The 13,539-nt window shown below is 47.5% G+C and overlaps 1 protein-coding gene across 2 annotated transcripts in view; it reads left to right on the top strand.

Moving 5' to 3' along the window:
- Nucleotides 1-3,351: 3,351 nt before the first annotated feature.
- The window catches only part of FAM117B (family with sequence similarity 117 member B), an 86,992-nt gene continuing 76,804 nt past the window's right edge, over nucleotides 3,352-13,539 (top strand). For both annotated transcript variants that reach the window (XM_054044532.1, XM_054044533.1), the window contains exon 1: nucleotides 3,352-4,078. In XM_054044532.1, the coding sequence (XP_053900507.1) occupies nucleotides 3,460-4,078 (619 nt within the window). In that variant the 5' untranslated portion in view covers nucleotides 3,352-3,459. The remainder of the gene's footprint in view (nucleotides 4,079-13,539) is intronic.

The raw sequence follows: 13,539 nt of genomic DNA, 5'->3' as shown, positions 1-13,539 counted from the left end.
CCCGGCCAGGGACCTCAACCTGGTCCTTTCCAGGCTCATGGGACCGCCCTTTGAACCGCTAGCGACATGCTTCCTGCTCTACCTCTCGTACAAAGTCACATTTCTGATAGTGATAACCTCAGCCAGGAGGTTGTCTGAGCTCAAGGCCCTAACATCAGCGCCTCCTTACACGATGTTCTATAAGGACAAGGTTCAGCTCACACCACACTCAGCTTTCCTCCCGAAGGTTTTCTCCCATTTCCACAAGAACCAGGACATCTTCCTCCCAGTGTTTTATGCTAAGCCGCACTCAAGCGGCTGGGAGAAGAGACTTCACTCATTGGATATCTGCAGAGCATTAGCCTTTTACATCGAGAAAACAAGGCCATTCCAAAAGCCTGGACAACTTTTCGTGGCTGTGGCAGACAGAATAAAAGGTCTTCCAGTCTCCTCTCAATGAGTTTCATCGAGGATCACATCCTACATCCAAGAGTGTTACAAACTGGCAGAGGTGCTTGCCCCTCAGCTCACTCCACCAGGGCGCAGGCTTCTTCAGCAGCATTCCTGGCGCAGGTTCCCACCCAGGAAATATGCAGAGCGGCGATGTAGTTGTCCATACACACTTTCACCACGCACTATGCCATCACCCAGAAGGCCAGAAACAATGCGGCCTTTGGTAGAGCAGTGCTCCAATCAGTGGACAACTCCGACCCCGCCTCCGTAACTTATGCTCGGGAGTCACCTGATTGGAATTGACATGAACAAGCACTCGAAGAAGAAAAAACAGTTCTTCGAGATGTGGTGTTCATGTCCATTCCAATATCCACCCTCCTGCCCCACTGTCAGACTAGCTGACAAGAAGGAACTGAAGGGGGGTTGGGTCAGCAGGTTACTATATTGAGCACCGTGAGGACATGACTCCAAGGGATGCCCAGACCGACCCTACGGATACTGCTAGAGGAAAAATCTTCTGGCTGTTGTGCATGTGGCGTGCACACCTTATTGGAATGGACATGACCACATCTTGAAGAACAACAGTTACGAGAAGGTGAATAACCGTTTTTTCAAGGTGCGGGAGGAGGCTCTGGGCTGGAGCCGAGGGGTTCGGAGTATGAGTGGGGGCTCTGGGCTGAGGCAGGGGGTTGGAGTGTGGGAGGGGGTGCGGGTTCCAGGGTGGGGCAGAAATGAGGGGTTCAGTATGTGGGAGGAGGCTGGGGAGGAGTATGTGACCCTTCTTTACCCTCCCAAGTGTCGCCTTTGTAGGTACCCAACTTTAGGCACTGAAGTTTGCAAATTTTGGACTAAGTGATTTGCCCCCAGCAACTAAAGGCGTACCTGAGATGGGCAAAGAACTCAAGTAAAATGTACTCTCACAAACATAATGTGGCTAAGTTAACACTGCTGTACAGATCTTTACTATTGAATTTCCTGACCTATGTGTGGTTAATTTATTGCATTAACTTTTTTGCATTTAATTTCTAGCATTGGAGGGAGGTGATAAATCGTGAAAAAGATTGTCTATTATTGCTCAAGGACATTCACAATCCTCGCTGCCAGTGACAAATAATATCATATATGGAACAAACTCAAAGAGCAGATAGTGCTCCTCAGTTAAAATAATATCTTATTTGTGCCTGTTACCAGTCTTTCATACATTTAGGGCGTGAAAGAGTTTCACCTAAATTACTTTAGTCTTAAGGCCTTCCTGAGTTCATGCCCATAACCACTTATTTGAATATTTGGTATTAGCACAAACCTGTATAAGGATTGTTTCCATCAGAATATTGTTCCATAGTCTTTTAATTAAAATATTTTTGAAAACACTTAATACAAAGAAGATAATGTATACGAATAGAGCAGGGCTAAGCACAGTAACAATATTATTAATAATTTATGGGATACAATTTAACATTTACTTGATTATGTGATTAGAAATAGGTAATCACACTGATAATATTCAATAGCAATATCGTGTTTGCAAGCCATCACTGAAGTGAGTTTCAAGTGTAGAAAGTTCTTTTCAGTAACAAAGAAGGAAGGGTATTTTGCCAGTTGTGGTAGGTAGGGAGCTATGGTAAGAGAGGTTCATGTATCAATTTGTCATGGTTTGAAGTTGAAGAGCTTTTCTTTGTATTCCAAATAATCTGAACATTTGAACTATAAGGCAGTTAACAAGTTATTTTTACAGGTTTCATTGTAGGGATATGAAATAGGAATCCATCAGATAACTACTGTTGAAACAATTACAGCTAATACTTTTTGCTGTCTCCCGAATGTCTTCCCGATAGCTGGTATCATTAGTAAAGCCAATTAGCCAGAGTGATGTTTTTTTAAATTTGGAGTTGAGTAACTGTGCTCTCATTACTGGTTTTCTGCATTTAGAACGAACAACAATTAATTGGGCAGTTCCACACTAATGAAAGACACTTAGGACAGCTTGATGACAATTCTTGAAGACCTAGGTTCAATTCCCTGTTCATCTTCTGACTTCCTTTCTGACTTTGGCCACCTTACTTGGTCTCTCTGTCCCCTAATTTCCCAACTGTAAAATAGGGATTATAGTAGTCCTTGGCCTGGGGTGGGCAGGGTCGCTCCAAGCAGAACTACATTAAAGAACCCTGAGTCATTGTGGTGATAGGGGCCAGCTATGTACTTTCACTTGAATTTTAGACAGATTTTGTTAGCTAGAATGAGTGAGTTGTGTAAATGACGCAAAAAATTACATGCGCACATATGTGATTTAAATCAAAGATCTGTTCAGAGAGTGGTATGCTACAGCGCTGCTTGGATTTAAATCCCTACCTCACTTTTACAGGCCACTTCTGTACCTCATAGCTCTAAAGTGGCTTGGTCTGGAAAGTACCCCCTTAGTTGTGGTAGCTGCTAAGAAATGCCTTTGGTAAATGTGTGGAGCCCGTGCAGGGGCGGTGGGTGGGAGTCTGAGTACTGGTTGTGAGTGTACCAAGAGCACCCTTGTAGCCTATAGATTTACACCCTAACCTACCTGGCCACCTCCTGCTGCTGGCACCTGCTGGACCGAGGCGGAGGTGAGGGGCGTGCATGGAGGAACGGAAGCCTGGGGCCCGTCGAGGGAGACAAGAGCCCAGGCGAAGCGGTGGGGTGGGCTACAGCGTGAGGCAGCACGAGACAGGGCCGGTGGCGTGTGCAGGGGGTTAGGGCACGCGCACATGCACAGACCGCGGTGCCGCTTTAAGAGCCCGCACCCGGCCACTCAGGAGCGCGCCCCGTAGCCAATCAGGACGCTGTAGCGGCGCGAGCGGGGCTGAGGCGTGTCCAATGGCAGGCGGCGGAGGGCGGTGCGGGCGTGCGGGGCACTATTGTTGATGAGGCACACGGAGCAGGCGGCTCGGCTGTTGGCAGCGCGAGGGGCCTTGCGCTCGGGGAGGGGGGGGTGCGAGGTGTTTACACCCCCTTGAGGAGCCGTCCGCGGTCGCGGTCTCTCCCGGAGCTGGACACGCAATGTCCCACCAGCGCGTGAGGCGCAATGGCTCCCCCACCCCTGCTACCTCCTTGGGGGGAGGGGGGGCAACCGTGGCGGCAGGCGGGGGAGCGAGCAGCCGCCTGCAGCCCATGCGGGCCACGGTGCCCTTCCAGCTCAAGCAGCAGCAGCAGCAACATGGCAGCCCCACGAGGAGCGGCGGCGGCGCCGCGTGCGCCTCAGGCGGGGGTCTCTCACGCGCGGCGCCTGCCTCGCGCAGCACCAGCCCCACGCGCGCAGCGCCCCCGAACGGCGGTAGCGCGCGCGCCAGCCCCGCGGTGGCCACGCAGACGCCCGGGGGAGGGGGTGGCAGCGGCCCCGCCGCCTCTGTCTCCTCGCGTGGCAGCCCCACGCGCGCCGGCGGGGCGGGAGCGCGTGGGAGCCCCCCGCGCCCTCACCAACTGCCGCCCCCTCCTCCCCCGCCACCTCCTCCGCTGCCAGGCTCTGTTCTGTCCCCGTGCGCCTCCCCCGTCCCGCCTTTGCCGGAGGGCAGTGCCACCGCCTCGGCTGGCAGGGTCCGGCATCGCCAGCGGCGGCGCTCCCCAGAGCAGGGCAGGAGTTCCCCGGAGAGGAAGAGCCCCAGCTCCCCCGTCTGCAAAGGTGAGAGAGAGTGGGAGTGTGTGGGCAATGGAGCCCCTAGGGAGGAGGCCCTGGGGCGCAGCCTTTCCTCTCTTGGCTGCCTTGCTGGCCCCCTTCGTCTGCGGGACGATGGTGTGACGGGGGCGAGGCGCTGCATGACGGGGTGGCAGCAAGGCCCTATGTCTGTGGGTGGGCCTAGGGGGGGGGGGGAAGGGATGGTAGCTGGGGACCCTGTCAGGTGGAAAGGTGGTTGGCTTGGGCATTGGAAATGTGGGTCATGGGGGTGATGGTGGCTGGGGCCCAATAGTGGTTGGGAGAGGTCCGCATGGGGCAGTGGAACTGTGGGTTGTGGTGGCTCAAAGCCTGTGTGGTTAAGGTGGGTAGGAGATGCCCTCATCTCCTGGGGGTGATGGCAGTGCTTGGCCCAGTGTGGCTGCACTGAGTGCTGAAGTGCCACTGCATCCAAGGTAGTAGTGGAAACTTTTTCTGTCAGGGTGTTTACATTGCAATTAAAAACCTGCAGCTGGCCCATGCCAACTAACCTCAGGCTTGCAGGGCTTGGGCTAAGGTGTTGTTTATTATGGTGTAGTTGTTTGAGCTTGGGTTGCAGCTTGGGACCCCTCAAAGGAGTCAGCTGGCTTGGGCCAGCCACAGATTTTTAATTGCCATGTAGACATATCCTTGCAGTAATCAATGTTCCAGCTCCTCAGCATATCACTTGCTGCAGAGGTAAGTATTGTTTAGTATGGGCTTGAAAGTCAGGACATTGTGTGTTCTATGCCTGGTTCCTCCACTGACTTATGTGTCTTTGAGCAAGTCACTTTAGAATCAGACAAAGTGATGTCTGTCTGTAACTTGGGAATAATGATTTTTGTTTTGGTGGCAGAGGGGGACATGATAATTAACTTTTTGAACAGCAATTTACGTACATAAAGTTCTATGTAAGAACAAGTATTTCTGGAGGGCAGAGGAGGTTTGGGAGGGTGAGGAAAAGATGGGGATGCGCTCAGACTTGTCTGACTTTTTCTTCAGGACCAGTTTAACGTCACTTATTGGCTTGCTGTAATGTTTAGGTAGTGAATGGCTGATGGTACTATTACTCTTTTCACTTGCTAGTTCCATCATCTTTCAGTTACAGAATGGCAGTCAGTATTGCAGTATTTTTTTACGCTTGTTCTTAGTATTTACAGAAAGCAAAGAGCGTAGAGGCAGAAGAAAATGAATAAAATACTCAGCCCTTCTGTAGAGCACTGGTTCTCAAACAGGGGTCCAGGGTCCCCTGGGGGTCCCTGATCAGATTTCAGGGAGTCCACCAAGGACCGAGCTTGAGCCCCCGCTACCTCCACCCCCTGACTCATGTCAATGTGCCACCCAGCCTTTCTGGGTTGGGGGGGGGGGGGGGAGACACAACCAAAAATTGCAGCATCATTGCAGAGGAGAGCTCTCTCCCTGCCATCAGGAGGAGTTACTTCACAGACATTAAAAAGCAACAGAGGGTCCTGTGGCACCTTTAAGACTAACAGAAGTATTGGGAGCATAAGCTTTCACTTCTTCAGAAGAAGTGAGGTTCTTACCCACGAAAGCTTATGCTCCCAATACTTCTGTTAGTCTTAAAGGTGCCACAGGACTCTCTGTTGCTTTTTACAGATTCAGACTAACACGGCTACCCCCCTGATACTTCACAGACGTTGACTCCATGAGCAGGCAGCAGCTAGAGGGGAGACACCACTGCTCTGCCATGCCATACATCAGCACTTTAGGGAGCAGGGCCAAAAGGAAGGTAGAAATCTGGGGGGGAGGGGGGAACATGACACATGACTCTGTGTCCCTCCATTGCCCCATGCATTGCCTCTGATTGGGGGTCTGCAGGTTTGTCTATTTAAGTTTAGGGGCCCTGGAGTAAAAAAGAGGTTTTGAACGACTGCTGTAGATTACTAGTCCCAATTCAGACCCATGAGCTGTGTGATACTTGGAAACTGTTGTCTAGATTGTAAGATTGCACTGGGACCATACAAAGGGAACAATGAGAACTCCTTGATTTTCATCATAGTGCTGCCCATGAGTCTGTGATCAGGAGGAGGTAATTGAAGTATTAATTTTAGGGTACTCACAATTTTTTTTAAATGTATGTGCAGTGCCTCTCTCGCTAACTGCCACCAGTGTCAGTTCTGCAGAATAATGTGTATGCAGGGGAGTGATGACAGACTTTCAATATAATGAAGCATTTGGGGAACAGCACATGCTACTATTAGTAAATTGTGTAGATAATTAAAATACATTTACTAGGAAACTAAAACTTAAGGGATATGTAGAAGCTGAAGATGGTACTGAATGCTTGCATATGCCTTAAATAGTGTGTGTGCAGGAGCACTCCTCATACTTCAGTTCAGGGATCTCAAACTCAAATCACCATGCGGGCCACATGAGGACTAGTACATTGGCCCGAGGGCCGCATTACTGACACCTTTTTCATACAAAGATACAAAAGCCCCCCTGCCCCCACTCCACCCCTTCCATGAGGCCCCGCCCCTGCCTTGCCTCTTCCAACCCCTTCCCCAAAGTCCCTGTCCCAACTCCGCCCCCTCCCTGCCCTTATTCCATCCCCTTCCCCAAATCCCCGCCCCAGCCCTGCCTCTTCTCCGCCTCCTCCCCTGAGCACGCTGCGTCCCTGCTTCTCTCCCCTCCCTCCTGGAAAGTCCTAAGCGCCGCCAAACAGCTGTGTGGCGGCGGGAAGCGCTGGGAGGTAGGCAGAGGAGCGGGGATGTGGCGCACTTGGGGGGACGGAGGTGGGAGGTGAGGGGAGCTATGGCGGGCCGCAGGAAATAACTCCGTGGGCTGCGTGTTTGAGACCCCTGCTTTCTTTTTTATATGCTGGGCTTATTGTACATACCAGGGGCTCTTTGCATCCCTGCATTCCCCCCACAAGCTCCTTTATGCCACCCCTCCCATCTTCCCTCTTTCCCCCCTTCCCCCGGACACCTTGCAGCTTCCCGTCTCCTTGTTGGGGGGAGATGGAGGGACCTCAGAAGGAGGGACACAGAGCCCCTGTTATCGAGGGCATAGCGGGGGAGTGGGATTGACAGTGTAAACAGAGGTTCTGGTATTGGGAGGAGAATGGGGGACCCTGGTATGGGAGCAGGGGGAACGGAGGAACACACAGAGCTCTTGGCAGGGGGAGATTATGGGAGACATTAATGGGTACCATGAATGCAGTTGTTTTGAATGATCTATAGACAATTACATAGGTGCTTGAGGCTGTGGTTATGCTAACAAGTCAGCAGGGGCTTCATGTGTCCCTATTTTCCCTCTTTCCATTTTCTGACCACCACCACCACCCCTCTGCCCCAAATATAATCAGTAGGGTTCTGGCCATTGATACCTAGAACATTCCCTGGGATCTTGGAATAGAGTGGATGTGGCGTTCAAAAGTTATCACGTTACAGATGCAGAGAAGTGTTATTGAGTTGAATGTAAGGCCTTTTCAATCTTGGTCAAAAACTTAGCCTGAAAAAGTATGAGGGAGTATTTATAATTATTTTTCCCTACAAGACTGTGAAGCATGTGACAACAAGTTATGGCTACTGAAGTTGTTACTGTCTCATGAAGTTGCCTGTGCTGATCCACACTATAGAATTCGTGTCTCAATAGTTGTAATTTTCAATTCTTTCACCTCCCCCAGACTGAAAGAAATATTGAGCAAAATGAGGCTGTCTTATCTGGTCAGGGAAGATCTACAAGATTGCTTCTGAACCTGTGTTTCAGGTGGTAGTGTACAGTCCTTTATCAGACCATTAGATAGGAGCACAGTCCTGTCTGCACAGTCTTCAGTTCCCTAGTCTAGAAAACTGACAAACCTACTTTACTGTCTATCTGGCTAATTATTTTGTTTACATAAAAATCAAGGTCTGGAAACAAACCAATAACTTGGTCACTAATTGTACATATTTATGCAAACATATCTTAAATATATAAAGGAACTACCTGTTCTCTATCAGGATGTGGAAACACTTTGTACCATAACATGCATTTCACAAGTAGCAAGTGTCTAAATATCTTAAACAGCAGCTTTTGTGTTGACCTGGAATTAGGAAACAAAGGAAGCTTGTTTTTCATTATGGTTATTACTATTTTATACTGAGTGGTCCATTACTTTATATATTGTTGGTAGTTACAATGAGTTGACTAGTCTTTTTTCCCTCTTGTGTAGCGGGGAAAATTGGAGTATTGTTAACTGGTTTTGCTAATAAAATGCGAGCTAAGGACGTGCAAACTACTTCATGGTGGTGATTAGATAATCTACTGCTCAATAGTAATTTCAGCTTTCTAGCTTTTGGAACCAGTTAATGATGGCTTAAACTATTGCACCTATGATTTGTAACCACAAGTTTTGGAGATTAAAATGTGCCTTGGGGTTAGCCAAAATATGTCTGCTTCTAAATTTAGATGCTGCTTCATAACCTTTGTGCAATTTTCTACTAAAAGGTCTGATCTTTCTAGCAAGCAGCTGAAGAGAAATTTTGAATGGATAAGCTTGCTACAACCTGCTTGACTCAGTGTTTGACTAGGACTGATACTCGAAGCTTAGAAATATGACTAGCTGTCTTTTGATTTTTAGTTTAGGGATTTTGAACTGAGTTATGACTTAGATGAGGATTGACATTTAACTTGAGTTGCTGTTTGATTTTTTTTTTCCTTAGTTACTGCTGTCTAGTCCTTCCTATGCATCTGACTTGTAAACTCAGAAGTTGAGGTCCATCAACCTTTACTCTCTTCTTGCTGTTAAGCCTTTTCTGTGCTCCAGTTTGACTGGAGGCTAAGTATTGGCATCACTCTTTGGAAAAAACCTTCACATACTGATCACCAGCCTTTGATTAAATGCTTCAGAGGTCAGAAATGTATTAGGCACCAGATGAAGATAAATTATTTTTCCTTGTGGGAATGGCCCTCTGTAATTATGTCCACTAGTAGCCTAATTAGTAGCTATATAAAATATCTATTATAATATATTTTAGCCATATGTGATTGGTTTCTTGATTCTCATGTTTGTTTAGGTGAGAGTTCAATAGATCTTGGCTCCAGAACTCTTGTTCTTAAATAATATGAAAAAAGTACCAATGCACCAATAAAGATTTTGTTGCCTTAATGGTGAATTAACTACAACGGGGTGTATTTTTTCCATATTTTTTTCTGTGCTGCTTTCACTGAGGACAAGAAATGTCTTTCTCCAGCTCCCTCAGTCTAGATACTGATTAATTTGTTCACTTTATTCCCACTCTCTTGGCTCCTCCTCAGAGTGTCCTTTCTTGGATTTTTATATTTGCCAGCTCTAGCTCCCTTTGGCCTGTCAGGACCATGTATTATTATTCATAGTAACTTGTGTTATAGTGCGATCTAGGAACCTCCACAAAGGAACATGTTTTTGTTGTGCTAGGCACTGAAAACAAACAAACAGGCAAGACAATCTCTGTTCCAGAAAGTGCATAAACAGTGGATGAAATAGACAGAAAGAGGAGCCAACTGAAAGTTGGGCAAAGGTTTAACAAAAGATAGCCAAGTTTAGTAGAATAAGCAGGAGATGATTTTTCACTGTCCTGACCATTGACATAGGCTGCTTTTGGGAAGGCAGAGAGGTTCCTCTCAGAGCTCTTATTAGTGCCATCTCTTCAGTTTCCCCCCCCCACCACCCACATCTTCCATTCCCTTATGCTTAGCTGCAGTCTGGTAGGGGGGAGAGAGTTCTTTTCTGGAACCGCAGAGGAAGGTGCTGGATGTTCTTAATACAGGAGCTGTTTTCACAGCGCTTCTAAGCAATTGTAATGGTGTAGCCAAACCCAGCAGTAAGATCAACGGGCTGCACTGTCAACAAATGACATTCTCATTTGGGGCCAAATTAATGATCTGGGAACAAGTTCTCGCAATTTAGTATTCTAGTAATTCATCTCTCCCTGTTGATACAGTGCCCCTCAAATTATATCTTCTTACTGATTTGGTTGTTAGTACTAGAAGCGGGGAGAAAATGTGTGCTATTGGGAAACCTTGGCTTCCAAACTGTCACTATGAGATTAGATTTCAGAGTAGCAGCCGTGTTAGTCTGTATCCACAAAAAGAGCAGGAGTACTTGTGGCACCTTAGAGACTAACAAATTTATTTGAGCATAAACTGTGGGATGAAGTGGGCTGTAGCCCATGAAAGCTTATGCTCAAATAAATTTGTTAGTCTCTAAGGTGCCACAAGTACTCCTGTTCTTTTTATGAGACTAGAGTATCCTTTTGCCAAAAATGTCCCAGGCAGAGCACAGTTATGGGCATGTTACTACTTTTTGCCTCCCATCCACATCTTTGGATTTCTCCAAACAGGGGGTCCTAGTTTAAAACTGCCCAGTTTCTCCAAGGTTTCACTGATCACCCCAGATTTAAATTATTTGAACAGCCTATTTGACTCAGGAAAGTCTCTCTCTATTCTCCCCTTCTGGCCCCTTCCAGTCATGCATTTTAACACCTTTGATTAGCTTTGCTTCTTCAAGCCCTATTTGCAAGATACCTTGAGGATGTAGTTCATTAATCCTGGAAATAACTCTGCTTGTTTGGGGATGTGCATGCATGTGCATTCTACCAACCTAAAAGAAGCCTACTGCATGTTCCAATATGTTCAAACCACAATGCTTCCTGTGGTTCGCAAGCCAAGAGACAAACTGCCAGTTGCAAGCAATGCCTTTTGGGCTGGTATCTGCTTCTTGGGTGTTGTGATGGGGAATTGTCTCCTTAGACCATGTTCTTTACTGGTCAGAACAGTGGTCAGCAATACCACCTAGTGGTTCAGGTCCAGGGGGTTGTCAGTAGTACATAGTGTTTCAAGTCCGGGGAGGTGGTGGAATGGGAACCTGGGGCCTCCCACTCCTCTGGGTTCCATCCCAGGGCCCTGAGGCAGGCAATTCAGGTGTGTGATCTGGGCTAGGGTATCGTCCAGCTTATTCCCTGGGTTACTTCTACCATATCCTGGCCTCTCCAGAGGCAAAGTGAAAGCCTGGCTTATGGTCTGCACAGTACCCTCTTCAAGAGATTGCCTTCCCCACTTAGGAGCAGCTACTCCGCTGTCTCTTCTGTGGTGGCTAGTAGTTCTGAGTTGAGGTTGGCTTCCATGGCAATATGAGATTCCTGCTGGATGCCCATAGAGCTGCCACTGCGGGTCTGCTCCCTTGCACAAACTGCCATGACTGAGCTGTGCTGCGCCCTTTTAAGCTACACATCTGTTGAGAGCACACCCAACATGTGTGGCTGGGTGGAGCCTCCTGTGACCAGAGCTGCCCCTTAACCCCTTGTTCCCTAGTGTGGGATTTTTACACCCATCACTCATAGACTCATAGACTTTAAGGTCAGAAGGGACCATTATGATCATCTAGTCTGACCTCCCGCATGATGCAGGCCACAAAAGTTGACCCAACCCCTTTCCCTTGACTCTGTTATTGAAGTCCCCAAATTCTGTGATTTAAAGACTTCAAGTCGCAGAGAATCCTCCAGCTAGCGACCCCTCTGCCCCATGCTGCGGAGGAAGGCGAAAAACCTCCAGGGCCTCTGCCAGTCTACCCTGGAGGAAAATTCCTTCCCGACCCCAAATATGGCGATTAGTAGAACCCCAAGCATGTAGGCAAGATTCTCCAGCCAGACCCTCATTGGCCATTGATACTATTTACCAGCGATGGCACGCTGTTGATTTGACTAATATCACATTATCCCATTAAACCATTTCCTCCATAAACTTATCTAGCTTAATCTTAAAGCCAGACAGGTCCTTCGCCCCCACTGTTTCCCTCGGAAGGCTGTTCCAATATTTCACCCCTCTGACAGTTAGAAACCTTTGTCTAATTTCAAGCCTAAACTTCCCCACGGCCAGTTTATATCCGTTCGTTCTCGTGTCCACATTAGTACTGAGCTGAAATAATTCCTCTCCCTCCCTGGTATTTATCCCTCTGATATATTTAAAGAGAGCAATCATATCCCCCCATCAGCCTTCTTTTGGTTAGGCTAAACAAACCGAGCTCCTCTAGTCTCCTTTCATACGACAGGTTTTCCATTCCTCTGATCATCCTAGTGGCCCTTCTCTGTACCCGTTCCAGTTTGAGTTCATCCTTTTTAAACATGGGAGACCAGAACTGCACACAGTACTCCAAATGAGGTCTCACCAGTGCCTTGTACAACGGAAGCAGCACCTCCTTATCCCTACTAGATATACCTCGCCTAATGCATCCCAAGACCGCATTGGCTTTTTTCACTGCTACGTCACATTGCCGACTCATAGTCATCCTGCGGTCTACCAGGACTCCGAGATCTTTCTCCTCCTCCGTTACTTCCAACCGATGCGTCCCCAGTTTGTAACCAAAATTCTTGTTAGTCATCCCTAAATGCATCATCTTACACTTTTCACTATTAAATTTCATCCTATTTCTGTTACTCCAATTCACAAGGTCATTCAAGTCTCCCTGCAGAATATCCTGATCCTCCTCCGTATTGGCAATACCTCCCAACTTTGTGTCATCCGCAAACTTTATCAGCCCACTCCTACATTTGGTTCCGAGGTCAGTAATAAATAGATTAAATAAAATGGGACCCAAAACCAAACCTTGAGGAATTCCACTGGTGACCTCCCTCCAACCTGACAGTTCACCTTTCAGTATGACCCGCTGCAGTCTCCCCAGTAACCAGTTCCTTATCCACCTCTGGATTTTCATATCGATCCCCATCGTTTCCAATTTAACCAATAATTCCTCGTGCGGTACCGTATCAAACGCTTTACTGAAATCAAGGTATATTAGGTCCACCGCATTTCCCTTATCTAATAAGTCTGTTACTTTCTCAAAGAAGGAGATCAGATTGGTTTGGCACGATCTGCCTTTGGTAAAACCATGTTGTAATTTGTCGCAATTGCCATTGACCTCAAGGTCCTTAACTACTTTCTCCTTCAAAATTTTCTCCAGGACCTTGCATACTACAGATGTTAAACTGACAGGCCTGTAGTTACCCGGGTCACTTTTTTTCCCTTTCTTGAAAATAGGAACCACATTAGCTATTCTCCAATCCAACAGTACCACCACCGAGTTTAAAGATTCATTAAAAATTATCGCTAAGGGGCTTGCTATTTCTCGCGCCACTTCCTTCAATATTCTTGGATGAAGATCATCCAGTCCGCCCGACATAGTCCCGTTAAGGTGTTCAAGTTTGGCTTCTACCTCGGATACGGTAATCCCCCCTCCTTTATTCCCCTCTGTCACGCTGCTGCTATTCCTAAACCCTTCATTTGCCTCATTAAAGACCGATGCAAAATATTCGTTTAGATATTGTGCCATGCCTAGATTATCCTTAATCTCCACTCCAGCTACAGTCTTCAGCGGTCCCACTTCTTCTTTCTTTGTTTTCTTCCTATTTATATGGCTATAAAACCTCTTACTATTGGGTTTTAATTCCCCTCGCAAGGTCCAACTCTACACG

The sequence above is a fragment of the Malaclemys terrapin genome, chromosome 11, assembly GCF_027887155.1.
Source record: "Malaclemys terrapin pileata isolate rMalTer1 chromosome 11, rMalTer1.hap1, whole genome shotgun sequence".
NCBI lineage: Eukaryota > Metazoa > Chordata > Testudines > Emydidae > Malaclemys > Malaclemys terrapin.
Note: the sequence above shows the minus strand (reverse complement) of the source record. Positions and strands in the feature narration are given on the sequence as shown.